This window comes from Lactuca saligna, chromosome 8 (assembly GCF_052625555.1).
Source record: "Lactuca saligna cultivar CGN05327 chromosome 8, ASM5262555v1, whole genome shotgun sequence".
Classification (NCBI taxonomy): domain Eukaryota; kingdom Viridiplantae; phylum Streptophyta; class Magnoliopsida; order Asterales; family Asteraceae; genus Lactuca; species Lactuca saligna.
In genome coordinates, this window is record NC_136424.1 from 82562125 (window position 1) to 82585435 (window position 23311).

Sequence of the window (23311 nt, forward strand, 5' to 3'; positions counted from 1 at the left end):
GACAAATCAGGTGGTCACTCTTATGCCAAATGCCAGATTCATTTCTATTTAAAAATTAAGGCAGATGGAAAGAGTTAAAGTGATGTAGAAATTAAGCAAATTAGCAATTGCATAGCCACTAAATTTAATAAAACTACAAGCGTTAACAGTCTTTAACAGGCTCATTACAGATATCAGATTCATTATCACCACATTCAGAAGCAGAGCTACCATCCATCATCTCCTTCTCTGGAGAATCAGGTTGCATTTGCACACACTCAGCAACCGAGTCAGAAAGTAAGTTATTATTTTCAGAATCATGATGACTCCTATTCGATGGTGTCAACTCCCCTTTCTTCACAACATTAAACACAATCCCATTACACATCATCTCCGGCTGCAAAAGATCACCTTCAGCCACCATGATGCTTCTATGAACTCTGTTATTCATAATCATATCCCTCTGATCCGATTCCAATTCCGGTGGAATCACCCTCAAGTTCTTCACTCTGGAATCAAAATCCAAGTTCTGGACAAAATCAACAAACTGATCAGCTGAAGCAGTCCTCATCAAGGGTCCACCGGATCTTGTCCAAGTATTCAACTCTGCAGTCTCTGATTCGCTGTCACTTCCGTCATGGTGCCGCCAGTTCCTGCCACCATGAGGGAGAGGGGAAACAATGTCTGCAAGGTCTTCTAGTGACCCTGTTGAGTTCTCACGCGCCATGCAACTCCATGAAGGGATTCTTTTTGATGCATTAAACCGGGGATGAGAGACTGAAGCTGAAGCTGCTCTTTCTGCACTTCTTTTAAGTCTACGCATGTGGTTTAGAATTGCAACACATTCATCAAGAACAAGCTCGATACCACAATTGGCTTTAATGGCTGAAAGCTTCTCCCATGTGCATCTTCTTCCTTGGTTTGCAGCTTTCTGAAGCTCCAAGTGAGAAAGGTTTTGTATGATCTTTGAGTACTGGATGGGTTAAGGACAAATAGGTAAAGGGTTTTTTGTCAGGATCAAGTAAAAGAGAAACAATGTAAGGTATCAAACGGAAAAAGCCCACAAGTCTAAGGTATCAAAATGTAAACTTTTTATCGATATCAAATATGTACCTGAGCTAAGGTGGCAGGCATAACAATGGTGACGTCACCCTCCCATTCTTGAGCAAACAGCTTTGCAAGTCCTCCTAAAGGGAAACCAAGTTCCAAGACTTGGTTGCATCTGTATTTCACCTCCATTTCGACTAGATGAGCAAGCTGCAGGGGGTTAATTAAACTGTTAGAACTGTAAGCTGTATTTGAAGTGACAGATTGATGACATGAACATACCTTTGCAGCAAAGTTGCCTCCATAAGCTCGCACACATTCTTTCAGTCTCAACAGGGGAGAAATATGAGGATTCGCTTGACTAACAATGAAATGATTTACATTGAAGAGTTCTTTTAACTGGATCATGGGTAAATCCATCTCCAAGCTACCATCTCTCCATCTGCGAGTAGTACTGCCATTAGCTTCTTCAGGGCCCCAATGAAATGGGGGGTGATAAGGAACAATTTCTCCACTTCTATCTTTTGCCATGAGTTCTTGAGCTTCAAAGAGACCAGGAAAAGCACAAGACGCAGTAACTGCACTCCATATAACTACATGAGGTGAAGTCAGGTAGTTAAGACATCTTGGAGGTTCATGTTTTCTTGGAGAACATACTGTTATTCCAAGAACACGACCTGTCATGTCATAAGCTTCTTGAAATGTAAGATTATTTGTCAAGTTTCTTAATAGAACTTGTAATCGTCTAATGTCATGAACTGCTCCCAATGTCATAACCCTTTTAAAAATATTAAAAATTCCACCCATTTGGTCCAAAAACTGCAACGAATGCAGTGAATCTTCAAAGAAACTCTGAAGCTCTGGCCATGACCTGGTGGCAACAACAGCACATATAAGGGATCCAACACTAGACCCTGCAATTATTCTGGGTAAAAGCTTGTGTTCTACTAATGTTTTCACTACACCAACATGAAAAGATCCAAGAGAAGCACCTCCACTTAGAAGCAAAGCTGTTCTTCCAAAAGCATGACGTGTTTCATGCATGAAAGCAAGTTTCTCCTCCAAAAGAATCTCCTCACAATCAGAATCACAAACCATTCTCAATTGTGTCGAGACTTCATCGATGTATTCTTTTATAAGCTTTGGAACTTGATGTCTACACTTGTGAAGCTCTGGATTGCACATGTTACCAAGATTTCTGACAAGGTCAGCTCGCATGTAAAATACAATATCTCTAAGACAACCTTCTTCACGACGGTGCTTGAGTTCTTGAAGTTTGTTCTTCACAAGTTCTTCATCGTAAAGATTGCACTCATTCGTTCTTGGAGTTTCTTTATCCAACATCTTAGCAGCATGAGCCCATTCTTCATATGTTACTGCAGCCCTCATCATGTTCCTCCAGAATTTCCTCCTGTATGCGATCTCAGCCCTTGTTTTGACATTAGTGCACCGCTTAAGCAAGAATGCCATTAGTGTAACCATCAGTAGTATCCCTTGCGGGTTGCGTGGATGGAACCATGAGATCACAGGTATAACGGTGGAAGAAACATATGCCCTGATGCAACGAAAGTAACGAAGAAGCAGATGAGAAATATGATGCCTCAAGTGTGAGATTGACTTGAAGAATAGAACTTTGAAAGCAATAGTCCGGCCAATGGTTGTTGAAGGTCCGATTGAGAACGCATCAACATTGGCCTCATTACTTATATGATCCATCCTGTAAGCACAATACTTTATACTGATACGTGTTCTATTAACAGCCCAAATAACCCAGATTTGAAGCTTTTCTAAATCGAAGTCTGTCGCAACTGACAGAAATGATATCGAATGCACAGCAATTAATCATGGATAGCTGACCTAGAACCTAGAATCTCATCTCGTGGCGATTGGTGAAGTAAATAACTCCCCAGATCGTCAGGAAGATGAAACCGTGGTCCACGATAAATCCAATATAGAAAACTTGCAATATACACAAAAAAAAGAGCTGGAGAATTGATGAGATCTCCGGACTCCTGGAATGAAAAATGACTCTCTAAGCAGCTTTCAGAAGTCCTACGCGAAAATTCAAATTCAAATTAAAAAAAAAGTTGAAAAGTGTGAAAGCACACAAGCTGGTAGGAGACTAATGATGGATTAAATTGAATGGAATTGACTGTACGTGGCCATAAACGTTGGTAAGAGGACGATAGGATGATGAAGATAAGAGTAGAGTGGCGGTCACGACGAGGTACAACGTGTCCTCTGTTGATTCAAGTGTGTATTCATATTATTCAATTCTATATTGGGAGGATGATTGCAGAAGATATAAATAAGAGATTTTAATCGCGGATAAGATGAAAATATGCATCAACAATCAACATGACTTGTAGTAGTATCAGATAACGATGGGTTGGTAAAGGAAGGGGATGGGTTTTGAACTTGTGGCTGTGGCGGTTGAAATTAGGGTTCTGAACGGGACGACTCTGACGGATTTGGGGAAAAGGTAAGGATTATTGGCGCCACTTGTGTGCTCGGCTGTTTGAATCTTATCCTGTTCTAAGATAAAGACCCACCGTTGTTTTAACTTTTAAGAATATAATAATAACAATTATTGATATCAAACATCATAATTAAACTAGTAAAAACCCGAGTTTGAAATAGTTTACACCAACGAGAGAAATGAAAGGAAACGGGTGGAAATGAGAAAAAATTGAAAACAATTGGTATTTTCGAGTTTCATTAAAGGAAGAAAGTGGACAGAAATGAAATGATCACTTTCCCTCCTATCTTTCCTTCCGATTTGGGAAGATTTAGAAAGAAAGAAGAAAATGATTAATTTTTCTTCCACTTCTCTCCAACTCGGGAACACAAAATAAAATTTTGTTTTCCTTTCCTTTCTATTCTATTCTATTGTGACTTTCTTTTCTCTTCTTTTCTTTTCTTTTGATAAACTCGAGAACGGGGTGTTAGTGTATCGGTAAATTGACCATATAAATTTTATGATTGATTATTGGGATAATGACCTAAAAGGGTAATATATTTTTTTATTTGTACATATTTAGTCACTGAGTTTTTTTTCCGTCTACATTTACCCCTGTAACTTGTTAAACTGTACACATTTAGTCCTTATGACCAACTACTCAGGTTAGCCGGTAAAAATAACTTAATAAGGTAATATATTTCTCACTTTGTACACATTTAGTCATTAATATTTTTGTACACATTAAGTTCTTAATAGTTTTTTGTTGCAAAATAAGTCATTTTTGTTTTTGTATTCATTCAGTACTTATGAATGATATTATAGGTTTTTCTCATGATATCTTATGTGGGATAGCCATATGGTGGTTTGATAAGTTGATGGTCCTGCTATATGTTGTAGGCTAAGATACCTGGTGCGGGCCGACTATAAGTTATAAAAACGGATACTCGAGAATAGTGGGTGGGTTAAGGCGACATGCCAACAAACCCTAGGTATTCCAGTCCGATGACTGATTGGACATGTTGCATGTTGGCATTCTAGTCCGATGAATGATTGAGACAAGGTATTCCAGTCTGATGAGTGTGGGTTCGTTATGCATGATAATACGTTTGTTGTATCGGGTATTTTGGGGGAAGCTTACTAAACTTTATGCTTACCCAGTTGTTTATGTTTTCAGGTTCTATTGTTGTTCGTGGGAAGGAGAATGCATGGTTGTACACACTTATCAAGAATATTCCTATAAGAGTTCATATCCGAAATTATGCCTCTTCCCCTTTCTCCAATATCATCATCTTGCTTGTGGTGTTTGTAAGTCATTAGAGGAGTGATATTTGTGACTCTAAGCTCCAAGAGAAGAAGATTCAAGCCATTCTTGAAGAGGTAATCATCTAGATCTAATCTTATATGATAATTTTGAAATATGTATGCTAGATCTAGGGTTCATAAGTCTTGGATGAATTGCATGTACAATAGAGAAACCTAGATCCAAGTTTTAGGGTTTTCATGAGTACATAGGATGTTCTTTTGTGTAAATACCATCAGTGGTTTCATGGCATTGATTGGTTTCTATTGTAATCAACCTTGTATGTTCATCTTGCTGAAAATTGTTTTTCTGCCCTCTGCTCGACCTGAATCGGCGGGTCACTTGCTGGACTCGGTGAATCGGCCCAACTCGGCGAGTCCAGTGAGTGACTCGGCGAGTCGGGGAGTCAGACAGAGGGAAACTCAGGATTTATTGTTGTTTTGCTGAAGGATAATTACCAAAACTGTTTTTGACTAATGAAATCCGAATTTTGTTATTATTATGTGATTATCCTTACCAAAACAAAAGATAATTATCAATTAATTGAATAATAAATTCCTTATATGATAAAATTTGATTATTTGAATTATTTGATGAATTATCTTGTGAATAAAATGGAAGATGTCAAATTTTGATAATCATTAAATTAAATGTTTAATTTATATTATTTGCTATTTGATCCTATGTGTTTTGAAAAGTTCAAAACTTGCCCTCAAGTTCTAGAATTTTTTTTTTTTAATTAAAAGTTTAATTTGAAATTATTAAAACCCTAGAATTTTACAAGATTAAAATTCACCCTATACTATTATAATATGATAATAATTATTATTATATATGTATAACTAAATGCTAGTCTTACCGTTAGTAGACCTCATTCACGAACCCGGTCTATAAGGGCGGGGGGGGGGGGGGGGATAAGGTTATGGCCTATGAAATGACCATTTAATGGGTGCCCACTCTCACCCACCGCTTTCTTGATTGGTGGATGGTCGTTAGCCGAACATGTAGGATAGGGAAAACCCTTTCCTCGTTAAAAGTATAATGAATTATAAAGTAACTAAATGTTTTTAAAAAAATTTCAATCTTAGTTACTTTAGGCAAAAGTGAATTTGATGCAATTCCAAGAAATTACACTTTGTACACTTGCTAAGACGTTAGTGGAGCGTGTGTGGTTAACCAACACACTAATTGGGCTCTAAGAAAAGGTGGAAAAGGGTGACTCGATGTTTGTCATAGATCGATCGAGCTGTTGGATTAGTGTCTAAGTCCATAACTATTTTGGTATGTACTTGACCCGATGGTGCATGGTCCTTTTGGGTTGCTTTCACCAAAGCAACTTGATAGGATGAATTATGGAGAGAGATGATTAATTATGATTTATTAATATATTATGAGAATAATATATTAAAGGAGAAATCATATTGTTTAATTAATATTAGTCAATAATTAATTAAGAATTAATTTTGTGGCTAAAAGAGATTAATTAAACTTAAGGGACTAGAACTGTCAATTGTATGATAGTTGAATATTGGGCTAATGACTCCATATTAGAGGGATGGACGAATTCTACGGGGAAACCCATTAGAAATCGTACAAGGCATCTAAGAAGGGAGTCCTTGGGTTGCTTAGGGCCTAAGCAGTTAAATTAGGGTTTCCTTGTTAGATAACCCTAATAGCCTCACTATTTAAGGATCCATAGAGCACCAAAAACGTGGCCAAGAGTTTCCTTAGGGTTTCCACACGTTTTTGGGTGCCTCCTCTCTTATCATTATTCATCCTCTTGCTCTTGGTGTTTGTGAGCCATTAGAGGAGTGACACTTGTGACTCTAAGCTTTCTAAAGCCATTACAAGGAGGATTTGAGATTGTTATTGCTATATAACAATCAAGGTACGATCTAAACCTAATTCATATATTAATATTGATTATCATATGCTAGATCTAGGGTTTATAGCTTTGGATATTCAATTGCATGTTCATTAGACAAACTAGATCCAAAAGCTATTAGGGTTTGCATGTACACCATAGGAATGATGTTTTGCTCAAAACGCATCACGTGTGTGGCTAACCAACACATCGATTAGGTGACTGTAATATTGGGGGCATTTTTTGATCCTTGGCATCCCAATCACAAACGAGGGGAATATCGAGATTTAAACATGCCATTGAAAATTTCAATGAATCTCAAAAGATCTAGGAGTTTTCAATACATTTAAAACTTAATCTCCTTTTCATTTTTCATGGTGGAAAATTAGTGAAGCGTCATTCACTTACCTTCAAATTATTTGTATGTTAGATTACGACATCCCACTTCTAATTTGTAAATAATGTTGTTGGATCCTAGCCCTAATTTCTCATTTGGGTGTTTAATTAGGGATTCATTTCTAATCAAACTTGTCTCTTTTCTATTTCAAATGTCTAATGCGAACAACAACGCTTCTGGTTCCTCTGGCTCGTTCTCACTCATGAACTTGTGTGGGAGAGTGATCTTTAACGGGTCCAATTTCAATGATTAGATCTACAACATTCAAATGGTCACTTGTTACGAGTACAACGGGTATGTCCTTGATGAGAAGCTGAAGGAAATCAACATCAACACTGCCACTGCTAAAGAGATCGCTGCCTTTGAGGCCCACGAGCGTGATACTACAAGTACTACTGGAATAAGATTCGAGTATTGGATTCAATCAACTATCATCTGAATCACTTCATGGATTTTATCAGGAGTGATTGTGAGATGATAATATCTTATATTCTTGAAATGGAGACATGTGAGTTGTAGTTACAATTCGGTTGCACATTTACATATGTAAACGCACCAGTAACTTGGTGTTATAAAACGTATCATTGTGTGTAATTTGATGAGTAAGTGCAAGCAAACATTTGGGTCGAAGTTTATCCGTTCCTTTTATCCTATGTGGTTAAAAGCGATATATGTGGGCCCCTCAATGATTTAGTGATGACACCCCTAAGTGCTTGGTCAAGCCTAGATTGATTTGATTTGTTCAATTAGTCAGTTGTCATAAATCGGAAATTGGGAAACAACAGATGGACAGAGACAATCATTATAATCCATTTCTTAGTCTATATGATATATAGAATGGAGGAATATATGATCCCTTATCTAATGGACGCGTCATTGACTAGGTTAGAGTTCGACAACAGCTTTTAAGAGCTACAATTGCTAGTCGGGTTGTGGGGTCGTACTTTAAATAATAGTTATTAGACTTATCCAAGTGGGAGGCTATTGGATTAGGTGTCTAAGCCCATAACTATAGTTGGTATGTACTTGACCCGAGAGTAGCATGGTCCATTTGGGTTGCATATCACCAAGATAATTTCATAGGATGGACTTTTGAGAAAAGGTTATTTATGATTTGTTAATATATTATAAGTTCTAATATATTAATATGAAATCATATTATTTAATTATTATTGATCAAAAACTAATTTAGAATTAAGTTCGTGATCAAGAGACTAATTAAATATAAGGGGTTGATTTGGTAAATCATCCATTCTTATGGTGTGGGCCAATGATCCATGATTCCTTAGGTTGGGCTAAACCCATGGATGATCCTTGGAGGTTTAAACCCATCGAGCCTAAGGAATATGGAAGGTCGTGCCCATTAGGGTTTGCATGATGTAACCCTAATCTTGCCACACTATATAAGAAGCCCCTTAGCATCAAAAATTGGCTACTACATACACTACATGTTCTTGGAGTTCATGAGCTGGTTTTGAGTACAAAAAAATACTCTCTCAAAAGTCATCCTTTGTCCTAGGTGTGTTGTGATTCCATTTAAGGCATTCATACTATTGGTGCTATGTTCTTCAAGGCCAAACACAACAAGTTCTACAAGCTACATAAAGAGGTAAACTCCTAACTAGTATTTTATGTTGTTTATGTCATTTGTATGCTAGTTGTAGGCTCAATGCTTTGGAAACAAAATTGCATGTATAATTAGAAAAAACATAGATCCAAAACATTTAGGGTTTTATGTACACTATAGGATGTTGTAGTATAGTAAAACCTATCAAGCTCCATGTTACAGATCAAGCTTCCTAAGGCATGTTTATCACGTAAAGTTGCAAATTGTACGTGCATGCAAGGCGCTATAGGCTTAGAATACCAAATCCAAACTTATAATGGAGTTTAAATCAAAAGGGAAGACAAAGCCCATACCCAAAAATGGTTAACATACATGCTAGAAAACCCTAATTAAACATGAAGAGATCTAGAATGAGGAAAGTCAAGGTAATGACCTGTTACCTTAAAAATGATGCCAATAAGCAGAAGAGTCAAATCCACCAGCTCCTCTATGCTCAAATACTCTTATACTTCAAGTCTTCTTCTTCCACTCACATTCCAAGCTCGAAAATCACACAAAATGGAGAACACACGTGAATTAGGGTTTCAGAGCTCAAAGGTGTTGGATATATTGTCTAAGTCCATAACTTTATTTGGTATGTACTTGACCCGACCCGGCATGGTCCATTTTGGTTGCATGGCATTGCAATACTTGGATAGACAAAATAAGAGAAAGTACACTTGTGATTATTAATATATTATAAGTTCTAATATATTAATAATAGTATTATTTAATTAGTATTGATCAAGTATTAATCTAGTATTAATTTGGTGATCAAAGTGAGAATAATTAAATATATAGGGTTGATTATGACAATCATCAATTCATTTATGGTGGATTAATGATTCATGGTTTATGGGTTTGGTTATAACCATATGGATCTCCATGGATAGTCCATGGGAGTTACAAACCCATGGGTCATGAGAAATGAAGAGTCATGACAATTAGGGTTTACACTTGTAACTCCTAATTATGACACACTATAAAAGAAACCGTATAGCATGCAAAATCGACACTAGAGTATTCTTGTGAGGGCATAGCTGATTTTCAATTGTAAGAAGTATTCTCTCAAGTTATTCTAAGTTTTTGTAGTGTTGTGTGAAGCATTTGAGGCACAACATTTGGGGTGCTAGGCTCACAAAGTCTTGAAGGAATCCTAGCAACAACAAGGTATGTATTTCTACTAGTTTTATGTTTTATATATTCCCCATGCCATGCTAGTTAGGAAATAACCTTGAAAAAGGAATTTGCATGTATATAGAGAAAACATAGATTCAAGGTTATTATGGTTGCATGTACACTTAGGAAGTGTTAGAATGCTCAAAACCATCAAAAGCGACGGTGAGGGGAGGCCAAGGGAGGCTAATGATCCTTTAAGCAGGGTGTAAAACCACGAAAATTAGGGTTTCGTCCTCTAGCTCCAACTCTTCGATTCGTGTCCTCCGCCTCGTCGAGTTGGTCACTTAAGTTGTGTAGCCAAATTAGTTCCTACTCGACGAGTCATGGCATCCAACTCATCGTGTCGACCTCTCAATAAGAAAAAAATAAAGTAGTCCACTCGGACCCTCTTTGGTGCTCCCATTGTACCTTTACCAAAGGTACTTCCTTGTTCTGTAGAGCCTTCAGTTTCCTCTCCAGTACGGCCATTGGTCTCTCTATGTAATTCAGGCGCTCGTCGACCTATATGTACTCTAAGGACATTACTTTTGCCTCATCTAATATGCACTTTCGCAACTGTGACACATGGAAAGTGTTGTGGATATGACTAAACTCCTCCGGTAGCTCTAGTCTATATGCCACCTTGCCAACCCTGGAAATGATCCTGAATGGCCCAATGTATCGGGGACCCAATTTACCCTCTTCCTAAAGTGGATCACACCCTTCCAGGGCGATACCTTAAGGAGTACCATGTCACCGACCTGAAACTCTAACTCTGATCGGTGCCTGTCGGCGTAGCTCTTCTATCTATTTTGTGCGGTATGGAATCACTATCTAATCTGCTGAATCTTCTTGGTAGTTTCCAAAACTACATCTATCCGCCCCATCACTTTATGGCCAACCTCACCCCAACAGACCGGGGTGCGACATCTCCGCCCATACAACAGCTTAAAAGGTGGTGCACCAATACTGAAATGATAGTTGTTGTTGTAGGCGAACTCTGCAAGGGGAGGGGGGGAATCCCAGCTCCTACCGAAGTCAATGACACAATCCCTTAACATGTCCTTGAGGGTCTGTATAGTCCGCTCACTCTGGTCATTGGTCTGCAAATGATAAGTTGTATTAAAGTGCCGCAGCGTGCCCAGCTCCTCGTGGAACTTCTGCCAGAAGCGGGGGGTGAATCTAACATCCCGGTCGGAAACAATAGAGATCAGAACTCCGTGGCGAGCAACGATCTCGTGGACATACACTTCGGCCAGCTTCTCAGCCGATGAGCTCTCCCGTATGGCCAAGAAATGGGCACTCTTGGTCAATCGATCCATGATGACCCATATATAATCAAATCTCATCACCATCCTCAGTACCTTGGTAACGAAGTCCATTGTGATCTATTCCAATTTCCACATGGGAATATCTAGAGGCTGCAGCTTGCCATGCGGTCTCTGATGCTCGGCCTTGACCATCCTACAAGTCAAGAACCTCTCAACGTACAGTACAAAAAACATGTCATTTAGTGGCACTCAAAAAGTGCCACAAAAAACCCAAAAAATGCCACTAAAGGCTTTTTAGTGAATGAGCGACACACATAATAAATGCCACTAGAAACGATTCCACTAAAACACTTTAGTGTCACTTTGTGGTTGTGCCGCTACATACTTTTTGGGTTTTAGTGGCACTTTTTGTTATGCCACTACAACCCTTTTAGGTTTAGTGACACTATTTTATGCCACTACATGTTTGCTAAAATAAAAACAATTTTCTTGTTTTTAGTAGCATATTAGTTTTCCACAAAAAATCCATTTTTAGGATTTAGCTGCAATTTTTTTCAATTGATTATAAAATAGTGAAAATACACTTAAAATAATAAATGAATAACACAATATTATTACTTAAAACAAAAATTAACTTGTTTAACAACAATATTCTCAATATCTAAAACACATGATTTCGGAAATGTTTAGTAAGTCTAAATCTTATATGGATAGCACATAAAATCTAAAACTATTAAACTAAGTATTTGTTAGTGAAGAAACACATAAACTGATTGCATATGAGCTTTGCATAATCCTTCCTCCTGCTTGAACCAACTTACAAATAATTGTATATCATATACCCATGATTGACACGTGAAATGTCATGTGATGTCTGTACTATTTCTCATCGTCAAGAAGAGTGACCTATATAAGATAAGACAATTTAGATGAAATTTAAAAGTTATAAGAGCAATATAATATAAAGATATTACCTCTAGCTAAAAAACATGAGTGGTCATTTATATTTTCCATCCTTGTCACAAATTGGAGTAAGGCTGAAATCCATAGTTGATTAAGATGAGGTGGCTTCAAGAATGTCTGTGAAAACTCTCCTTACATGGATACGAAGCTTATATACCTCATTAGAAAAGTTTATATTGCAATTGTAACATCTTCCAAATCTAGCATAATATAAGTATTTGAAAACAGATTAACATAAAAAAAAAATTAAAATAAAAACAATATGAGGAACAACTTATGGCCGTCAATTTTAAAAGAAAGGGCATGGCTTTGGGGAAATATTATGTCACTAGAACAATTGGACTAGTTTGTATGGAGAATAATTAATTTACCAATGTCCTTTTCGTTTTAAGCACATCATACATTTTATATTTTAATTAGGGTAATTACATTGAATAATTTGGTTGCAATGAAGTAAAAAAAACAACGAACATAAATCTATTACCAAAAAACTTTTCCGTGAGATTAAAGTGGAGTTCTATCATGTGGTACTTGAATAAGTTAACTTGTACATTTATTTAGAAGACATCATTATATATGTTTTTCCATGTATCTTCATGTACCATACTAAAATATCACAGATTATAGCAAACCAAGATATTAATAAGAGAAAAGTTTAGCAATTGAAAAGCCTAATGTTCCATAGAAATTATAATCAATGAATTAGTAAATGGATGGGACACTAAAGGGATGAGTTTAATTAAAAAAATCTTGTTGACATTTTCACAAACACTTGATATGCAATGTTATCTATGTAGGTTTGTAAGACATTACTTCAAATTTGCATGACCTCCATTGAATCCTAGTATTGCATATCCTACCTATTGCTCTGGTTTATTCCAAAGAGATCGAAAACTTTTAAGACTTCAAATTAAATAAAGCGAACAGACTGTAGAAAAATAAGAGCTTACATCTGAAGTAGAGGTTTTCCTGCGTTTGGTTTGATCAATGTAGCGCTAATTTGAGACATCTACACAATCATTCATAAACTTCATTTGTATTGCTATAATTCATATCCAACACATAAAACAAGCCTTCAACCTACACTAGTAATAAGTAGAAAGATAACAGACCGTCACCAAAGCAGACCACTTCGAAAAGGTTGGACATGATTTAATCTGATAAAAAATTTGGGTTCTTCCGCTGGTTCCGCCTATTTAAAACAAAAATTGCACACAGTACAACTAAAATCAATAACCAAAACCCTAAAAATGATTTCACTTTCTAGAATTGAAATACAAATAAAATCGCACCATTTGTTATTTAACCTATTATGTTTTTATATTATAATAGAAGCCAAATTGTACAAAATCAATAATCAGTAAAGATTAGAGTCAATTGAAAAAAACTAATAACTAGGAGAGGAACATAGTTACAATGACGAGAAGAATGCAGTCTAATAATCACCTGCAGCGACGATGGAAAAGCATCAAGTGGTTGAGGCATGATGAGGCAGTTTTGTGATGGCTACAGAGAGAAGAAAGGCAACCAATGTGGATTGATAGATGATCGAGGAAGCGTTACGATCATATAAAACCCTAAATCGCTCGATTTATGATTTAAATTAACAGACGCGGTGGAGGGAAATTGAAAAAGTTGAGCGGGAAATAAGATGGAATCGCCTATATGTACAAAATTAAAGAACTGACTCGTGTTTTTCTTAAATTTTAGAGAGCACAGAGTGGCACAAATTAATACATGTCATTAAAAAAAAAATTAGTGGCACAAAGATGTGTCATTAAAAATTTGTGTCCTTTGTCTAATTTTGTTTGTTGCGTTTTAATGGCATTTTAATTTATTATGCCATTATTGATATGAAAATTAGTTTCATAAAATATAAAGTGCCACTATATCTATTAAAAGTTATAATGACATAAATAGAAGTGCCACTAAAAGTAGCGTATAACGGTACAAAAACAAAATGTAATTAAAACTGTATGCCACTAAATGTAAATTTATTTGTAGTGGTACCAAGCAATTTCTCGCTTCATGCACGGCCACGAGTAGCTCAAAATCAAATCCCAGTACATCTTAGTGGCTCCCGAGTGAATAGAGAAGTGAGACTTATGAGCTTCCTCCATAACCGTCTACTTGACCCCACCAGACATCGAAACCCATACCCGACCGCATCGGGTCAACAATCCCCGACTATCCTGAAAAAATCAAGCATTCTTGCCCCTGACCCTCTCTAGTTTCCAGTTCTCTGGTCGCATGCCCTCAGCCTGATCCTCTTTAATCAAACTCACGAGTGGAGAATCCACCGATATCCTTATACATGTCGTTGGTGTGGAAGATCCAGTTGACTTGTGACTCAGAGTAGCCGCCACCACGTTCGCTTTACCTAGGTGGTAAATGATCTAACAGTCATAGTCCTTGACTACATGTAGCTACCTACGCTACCTCATGTTCAGGTTAGGATGATCCATGATGTGTCTCAGGCTCTTACGATTCGTGTATATGGTACAACGGATCTCATAGATATAATGTCTCCAAATCTTTAGAGCGAATACCACCGCTCCCAAATCCAGATCATGAGTATGGTATCTCGTCTCGTGCGGCTTCAACTTCTGCAATACATATGTTATCACTTGTCCTCTCTGCATGAGGAACGCTCCCAGCCCCATGATGGAGGCATCACAGAGCACCACAAAATCCTCGACCCCCTCCGGAAGACTCAAGACTAGAGCCTGGCATAGTCACTGTCGGAGGGTCTCAAATGTCCTCTGTTGCGCGGTGCCCCACCGTAAATCAACCCCCTTCCTCTTCAGACGAGTGAGGGGTAGTGCAATCTTGGAGAAATCATGTATGGATCTTTGGCAGTACCCTGCTAATCCCAAAAAGCTCCTGATATCCGAGGGAGATTTCGGGACCTCCCGCTGCATAACCGCCTCTATTTTGGCCGGGTCGACCAAAATCCCCTCCTGGTTAACGAGGTGTCCAAGGAACTGAACCTCTCATAACCAAAACTCGCACTTCGAGAACTTGGCATAAAGCTGTTTCCATCTCAAAACTCCCAATAACTCCTGAAGGTGTTCCTCATGCTGCTCTCCAGTCTTGAAGTACACCAAGATATCTTCTATAAATACGATGACCGGGCGATCGAGCATCGGTCTGCAGACCCGATTCATCAGTTCTATAAATATCGTTGGTGTATTGGTGAGCCCAAACGGCATCACCACGAACTTGTAGTGTCCATAACGAGTCCAAAACACAGTCTTCTTCACGTCCTCCTCCCTAACCCTAGCCTGATGATACCCAGACCTCAGGTCTATCTTGGAGAACCAGGATTCCCCCTGCAACTGGTCGAAAAGATCATCTATCCTTGGGAGTGGATAACGATGCTTCACCGTCAACTTGTTCAGCTACTAGTAATCAATGCACATCTGGTGTGAACCATCCCTCTTCCTGACGAAGAGGATCGATGCTCCCCATGGAGAATTGCTCGGCCGAATGAACTGCTTGCCCAACAGTTCCTGCAACTGTGATGACAACTCCTACATCTTTGGTGGTGCCAACCGGTATGGTGCCTTGGCGATAGGGGCCGCACCTGGGACTAAGTTGATCCTAAACTCGACTTGCCTCTCCGGAGGCACTCCGGGAAACTCCTATAGGAATACGTCAGAAATCTCCGTGACCACTAGAACCTCTGATACTGAACCCTAATCCCTGACCCGCATATCCACCACATATGCTAGATAACCCGCCCACCCGTACTGAATATCTAGCTGAGCCCTGGCAGCTGAGCAAAATCCTAATCCCAATTTGGTACCCTTGCCATAGACAACCAAATCTCCCCCACTTGGGGTTCGAGGCACTACCCGCTGACCCTCGCAGTTGATCATGGCACCGAAACGACTAAGCCAGACCATCCCACAATCACACACACATCCATCATGGGGATTGGAATCAAGTCGATCAGGAAATACACCCCGAAGATCTCCAAATCAAATCCCCGATAGACCGAAGAAGCAGAAACCCCGTGTTCAGTGGCGATGGAGACTCGCAACACACACTCTAGCTCTCCTACTGGCACGCTGAACTCCCTACTAAATGTTTGAGATACAGACGGACGACTCTCCCCCGAGTCAAATAAAACCAACGCAGGCAAGGAGTTCACTAAAAACATACCTAATCACAGGTACAAACAGATAAGCATGAAACATATATAATCAGTAAGATAAGGGATATAAACATACCGAAAACCACATATGGTGTTGTCCTGGCCTCCTTTGTTGTAAGTTGGAAGGCACGTCACTAAGCCCTCAGGGGCGCTGCTCGTCCCTGACTCCTGTTAGGAATCCTCAGTGTAGCCGGCGCTGGAGCCTGCGCTGGGCTGGTCGTGAGCTGTGGGCGGTTGGTCTTCATGTGACCAACCTAGTGACAGTGGTAGAAGATCCTCATATCTATAATGGGGACCGTCTGGCGATAATTCCTCGCAAAATGCCCCTTTTGGACACATTTACGGCACCCGCTACCAGATATACAAACCCCCGAATGACCCTTTACGCACTTACCACAAGTGCAACCTTGCTGTCCCCCTGACCTGGAATCAGCGGTCTTAGACTGCTTTGGCGTTGGCTATGACTGTGCTGGGGTCCACCGTTGCTCCCTTAACTATAGCTTAATCTCCAACTCACGCCGTCTAGCAACCTCCTATAGCTACAACAGAGCATCACACCGCTGAGTAGCAACAAACTGAGGGATGTCAGTCTTGAATATGCTCAGATAACATGTCATCTGAGCCTACTCATAGGCAAACTCCAGGCATAACATCGTCCTTTCCGTGAACATGCAGGTGATCTCCGTCACCATCTCACTGTCCTGTCTCAACTCCTGAAACTCCTACGCTAGCCGCTCTCGCTCGACCTGTGTAATGTATCGAGCGCGGAACATATCCTGGAACTACTCCCAAGTAACCACGACTCTATGATCGTCTGAATAAGCTCTAGTCATCAATCTCCACCAGTTATTTGCCCCAGACCTCATCAGGTTCACGACACATCTAACCTTCTGGTTAGTTGGACATGAACACGTGAAGAACCACCCCTCCTTATTAGACAACTAACTCATGGATTTTATGGTGTCTTGAGTCCCATCAAAAGTATGAGGCTTCATGTTGTCGAAGTCCCGATACTGGAATGCCTGACTGGCTCTTACCCTTGTCGTCATTACAGCATTGTGGCTGCTGCGGCAGCCATCTCAGTGATGGGTGCATAGCGACCATCTAAATACTCCACCATGGCAGTCTTGATAGACCCGAACATCTCCGGTAACTGAGCTCGGAACAATGCAGCGACCTCATCATGTAGGATCTCCCGGATCTGGTGCCCATCTCGTCTGGCCTCATCTGGCTGATAATCTCGGGCACTGTGGGTGCCTCCTGTCCGCCGTCTCCTGATCCCGACCCGGATCCAGTCACAAATTGTCAAGTAACCACCATGTTGTAAAATATACCAGGAAAATATCGAATATTCCATATAAATCTGGGAACCAACCGTCAACAAAACCCTAGGGGTTGTGACTCTCTTGCTACACGTATAGGTCCTGTGCTTTCAGTAGTACGGGCCCATACTACCTTCCACACCTACCCATATTTGTTTCAAGTATCATCACAATGCCCTAAACTATAAGTAAGCATGGCATGCACTCAATCCTCACTCCTAAGGGAAGGCTAAATATCACATAACTGGTAGACTCATCACAAACAACCCATCCATGAAACTTCCACCAACCCTACAACGCCCATGTATGCTAACCATACATAACGTTGGACCCTATAGACATTCGAATACTTGATCCTAACCTAAGCCCTTCATCAAACAGGAACAAGAAATAAGGCCAAACCAAAGATTCTCAGGCTATAAGATCTTAATTATGTACAGCCGTGATGCATACACTAAGCAACTAAAGTAATGATGTCAATTTCATATAAGGAAAATCCCTAGGCTATCAGGCATCATATAATATGGCAATTTTTATCATGCAATTCCTGAAGATCCCTAGCCTAGTACTAGCATGTTGTTCTATCATCTCACATACATCAAATAATCCATAAGGTATTTTGGGGTCTATCTGCGAGCTCCGGCTGATCGCACACTTGCATCCTCCTTTATTATTTTGAAAACATTTTAAGATAATCGTTTTAAAATCTTGTCCTCAGTTTGAGACTGGAGACACACGAGTGTTTCCTCCAATTCACTCAAACCAAGGCTCTGATACCAACTTGTGACATTCATAAAAATCATGCCAAATTTAAACTTTTTAAAACATTTTCAAAATCAAGATTATTACAAAACATGTTTCCAAAAAATAGTATAATGTCAGAGTATCCCATAATCAAATCATAAAAACATGAAATATGAGGAGCTATACGATCACGCCTTCACCTTCCTGTGATCATCAGAGGTACCTAAAACATAATCCACAACTATAAGCCTGAAGCTCAGTGAGTTTCCCCAAAATACCAACAAAATACATGTATAACCATATCATATAAACATATAAGCAACAACATGCATAATGAGCCATCAGTTTGACTGGACCGCCTCCCCAGGCCATCAATCTATCTGGACCGTTCTCCGAGCCTTCGATATGTATGGACCGCCTCTCAGGGCCTTCAGCCTGTCCGAACCTCTCGTTGGCCTTCGACTTGACTAGATTTGCCTGGTCCGGGCTTGTAGTCTGCCCGGTCCACCCCGTGTGTCTTGGCCTACTACACACAACAAGACCTGCCTCAACCCATTCCCCAAACCAACAAACATGTGCATATACATATAAACAAGTAGTTATGCAGATCTAACAGATCACTGATGTAGCAACCATCCTATAACCAGGATACTGATCTAATCGATCTCTAGCATAGCAACCATCCTATAACTAGGATACTGATCTAACCGATCTCTAACATGGAAACCAACCTATAACTAGGATACTGATCTAACTGATCTCTAACATAGCAACTATCCTATAACCAGGATACATATCATAAATCATAACATTCAATAAACCTGGATACAAATCTGAAAAGGGCCACAAATGTCATGCTGAAGTGATAAGCTCAAACTCTCAAATCGCAACCACAGAATCCACCACCTACAATTTTCATGGGACCATTTCCATAAGTTTCCAATTTACCAAAATACCCCCAAAAGCCAACTAGTCAACCCTTTGTTAAAGTCAAAGTCAACGGTCAAAGTTAATAGTCCATGTTGACCTGATTCACCAAGTGCAGTTCACTGACTAGTCGAGTCCTTCCAGACTCGAGAAGTCATGAAAACCCCCAGTTGACTCACTGAGTTTCCAGACAACTCGTCGACTCTATGCATATTCAATTGTCAGGAAAACCCTAACTGACTCGTTGAGTCATCATGCTGACTCGCCGAGTTCATGCAGAACCTTCAACGGCTAATCTTCATCAGACTCGTCGAGTTGCCATGCAACTCATCGAGTCCCTTCAGTCCTTTCTCCATTCATATGCTTTTAAGTCACCCCAAAGTTCCATGTTGTAGATCAAGCTTCCCAAGGCATGTTTATCACGTAAAGTTGTAAACTTTATGTGCATGCAAGGCTCTAAAGGCTTAGAATACCAAATACAAACTTATAATGGAGTTTAACTCAAAAAGGAAGGCTCATACTTGCTAAAGCTGTAGACTTATAGCTATAGAGACCAAGATAAGTCCAAATCTGAAGTTGCAACTTCAAACCCTAGCCCATACCTAAAAATGGTTAGCATACATGCTAGAAAATCCCTAATCTTAAACATGAAGAGATCTAGAAGGAGGAAAGTCAAGGTAATGACTTGTTACCTTCAAAATGATGCCAATAAGCAGAAGAGGCAGATCTACCAGCTCCTCTATGCTCCAATCCTCTTACACTTCAAGTCTTCTTTTTACAAATCACCTTCCAAGCTTGAAAATCAGATAAAATGGAGAACACACTCGAATTAGGGTTTCAGAGCTCAATTTGACGGTTAAGGGAGGCCAAGGGAGGCGAATGAGCCTTTAAGTAGGGTGTAAAACACTGGAAATTAGGATTTCATCCTCCAGCTCCAACTCGTCGAGTCGTGTCTTCCGACTCGTCGAAATGGTCACTTAAGTTACACGGCCAAATCAGTTCCTACTCGACGAGTCAGGGCATCCAAATCATCGAGTCGACCTTTCAAGAAGAAAAAAATAAAGCTGTAATGTTAATACCTGAGATTCAGGGTGTTACAATGGATATGGTTTTTATCAAGATTCAAAAAATGTATTAAGGACATGCTGTCTTTGGCTATCATGTTAGATAGATCCAATTTAATTGAAATGACTATTCAAGATGTGTTCCTGAATGCATATCATACACTCCTTTGTCACCATTTGTTGATGAATATGAAAACAAAAATCAACAAACAAGAGAGAACATAAATTTTTTTGGGAGGATGCAAAAGCTTACCAACAGTCTGATCTCAAAGAAAGCTTGGGCAGACTACATCGTGTACTAATGAAGACTATCATACATGGCTAGATGGAATTGGTTTCGAGAAATGGGTAATGTCGTGTTTCCCTATGTTTCGGTACAATATTATGACATCAAACAAGATTATGTCAATCAATTCGTTATCAAGAGACGCACAAAACTGCCAATAACAATGTTGATTGATATTTTTCCAGCATCTATGCAATAATGGTGGTGTCAACGACGTAATGTTCGAGGTAACTATTTATATTATAAAACTTCCATGATAATTTTAGTATAATCTACTGTGCATGAAAAGATATACGTAAACTTTTTTTATAGTTGAAAGCAAAAAAGGTATACTGAGTACACTGATATGGTTATCGATAGGTGGATCAATAAATCCTCAGGTTTTCGGGTATACCAAATCGATCAAAGGTGATACCAGGTGATTGAAAAAATGAAAAATGGTATACTTACTGAATCTCGTTGCTGCATGAGTGAGAAATGGAAATAGTCAGGTATACCTTGTTCTCATGCTATGGCGGTATTTACGGAACATAGATATCAACAATTTAGTACATAAGTGTCATCGTACTTCACAATGGAAACATATCGATCAACATATATAGAGGTTGTGTTTGCTATGCCAGTTCCAGTTGAATACAACGAATTGGAAGAATTAATGGTTGTATTACCACCAATGATGGACAAATGACAAGCCAGACAACCACGAAACAATAATCGTATCCCATCCTAAGGTGAAGGTATGATCGATAAAAAACACAGGCATTACCAAAGGATCGGCCAGACAGGCAAAAACTGCGACGCTTTGTTTCCCACATATTCAACAAAATCAAATCTTCCAGTAGGTACAAGTCAAGTGCCAAAAGTAGTGTTAAGTCTAAGAGTAAATCTAACGTTAAAAGTAGTCAACAATATGATATTGTTGACCTTAAAAACCCGTGATGATATTTGTACAAAATTATAATATTTTACAATACGTTGTTCAGAAGGATAAACTTGTTTTGTGCTACATCGCCGTAAGGAAATTGTTTAAAACATACACAAGAAGAAACCATAACTCAAACACCATGCTAATCTGCCACATTTATCCACGGGACACTTTCAATCCACCATAAAGTAGCATGCCCCTACTAATTAGGCTCCAACAATTCGTTGGGGCGGGGGGACGTTGCATAAAACAATATATTAACGTTAATCTTATGTTATTTTCTCATTTCAACTTATAGATTATAAAGTGAACTAAGCTACATACATTAGTAACATCAAGAATACGTTGACAATCTACAACATGCAAATGCCTCATCGTAAGGTATGCAAATGCCCGAGGGATGACACCCGATATAGGCGAACGAACTATACTATTATTGGGAAATGTTTCCATGATCCAAATCTACAAAATTAAGATGTCAAATAACTAATAAACGTAATAAAGTTACAATACTTGTTGCTTATAAAATATTATGAAAAATAATCTACATGTAACATCCTAAAAATACTATGTAAAAATTTCGTTTTAGGTCAACCAAAACCAAAACCATTCATTTATTTGTTTGAAAAGACAATCTGAGTAAAATTATTCTCAAAACATCAAAGTAAAATAAAAAACAATCGATGCATAATATATTTCCATGGGATGTGTGATTAAGTCGGACAATTCCCTTTGAAACCAGAAGTACCTTAAAACATAAACTGTAAGTACAAAGCTTAGTGAGTTCCCTAAAATACCACATACCATTCATACATTTGTCATGGTCTTCCTTATGGTCTTTCCCTGAAATGGTATGAGCTACCCCTATGGTCGTACATCCATGTATCATTGGCTACCCTCATGGTCTTACATCTAAGTTCCATGGGCTACCACCATAATCTTTCCCTAAAATGCCATGGGGTTCGCCATGGTCTTACATCTAAGTGTCATGGACTACCCCATAGTCTTTCATACAATTTTCATAGGATACCCCCATTGTCTTTCATGTAAGTATCACAAAGATAACTAGCCTCCTACATAGAATAGTGAGAAGACTCACCTTACACTCACAGTCAAACAACCACAACTTGGAAAGTCCAGGAGCCGGTGCTACAACACACCCATAGAAATATCCAGGGTCAAACTTCATCCAAACTTTAAGATTAGCAACTTGACCAAAATTCAACTAGGTCAAAAGTCAATGATAGTTGACCTCCATGTCGTGGCCAACCCATGGCCACGTCGTGGAAACGTCTATCCAAAACAGTCATAGATCCTTCTTTCCTCACGTCGTGGTAGCCAACTCGGCCTGTCGTGGGCTCTGTGCATGGACAACTTAATGGATTTAGTCCTTAATCTATTAAGATCTTAACTCATACTCTCCAGAAGGATTCTAGGGACCCTAATGGTCCATAAAAATCCAATATTTAAAGATATGAATGACCCATGCATGTCTTCCACTTTTCTAGGTCAAAAAGGGTAAAAAAGATGGTCTAACTTCATGAGAAACTCACAAAACTCCCTCAAATTTTAGATCCAAAAGGTATATTGCTCTAGGAACTATGGAGAGCCATAAAGTTTCAAATTTTATCTCTTCTAACCTGTTAAACTTCACTTATGAGGCAAAACATGACATTAAACCTAGATCTAAGAAGAGAGAATCAAAAGGATGAAATCTTGAGGACTTACAAGGAGTCTAGAAGATCCACACGAGGATGGGGATGATCATGTGTGTAAAACCAACTAGTTTTAATCCTGCTAACTTAAACATAAAGACAAACACACGAAAGGCGGTGTAC

General features: G+C 39.0%; 1 protein-coding gene across 1 annotated transcript; it reads right to left on the reverse strand.

Annotated features, from left to right (window-relative positions):
- Positions 1-91: 91 nt before the first annotated feature.
- SDP1-LIKE (sugar-dependent 1-like protein) lies at positions 92-3529 on the reverse strand. Its single transcript, XM_078967708.1, has 4 exons — positions 3185-3529; positions 1309-3078; positions 1093-1236; positions 92-952 (listed from the first exon to the last, which is right to left on the reverse strand). The coding sequence occupies exons 2-4, from the start codon at positions 2740-2742 to the stop codon at positions 143-145; spliced, it is 2388 nt and encodes a 795-aa protein (XP_078823834.1). The 5' UTR covers positions 2743-3078; positions 3185-3529; the 3' UTR covers positions 92-142.
- Between the last annotated feature and the right edge of the window lie 19782 nt (positions 3530-23311).

What these genes read in the sequence shown, in the direction of transcription:
- SDP1-LIKE (XM_078967708.1), bottom strand. Translation starts at nt 2,742, where the DNA reads ATGGATCATATAAGTAATGAGGCCAATGTTGATGCGTTCTCAATCGGA. An exon ending in GAGGCAACTTTGCTGCAAAG is followed by an intron (nt 1,237 to 1,308) that starts GTATGTTCATGT and finishes AACCCCCTGCAG; the next exon opens with CTTGCTCATCTAGTCGAAAT. An exon ending in TGCCTGCCACCTTAGCTCAG is followed by an intron (nt 953 to 1,092) that starts GTACATATTTGA and finishes TAACCCATCCAG; the next exon opens with TACTCAAAGATCATACAAAA.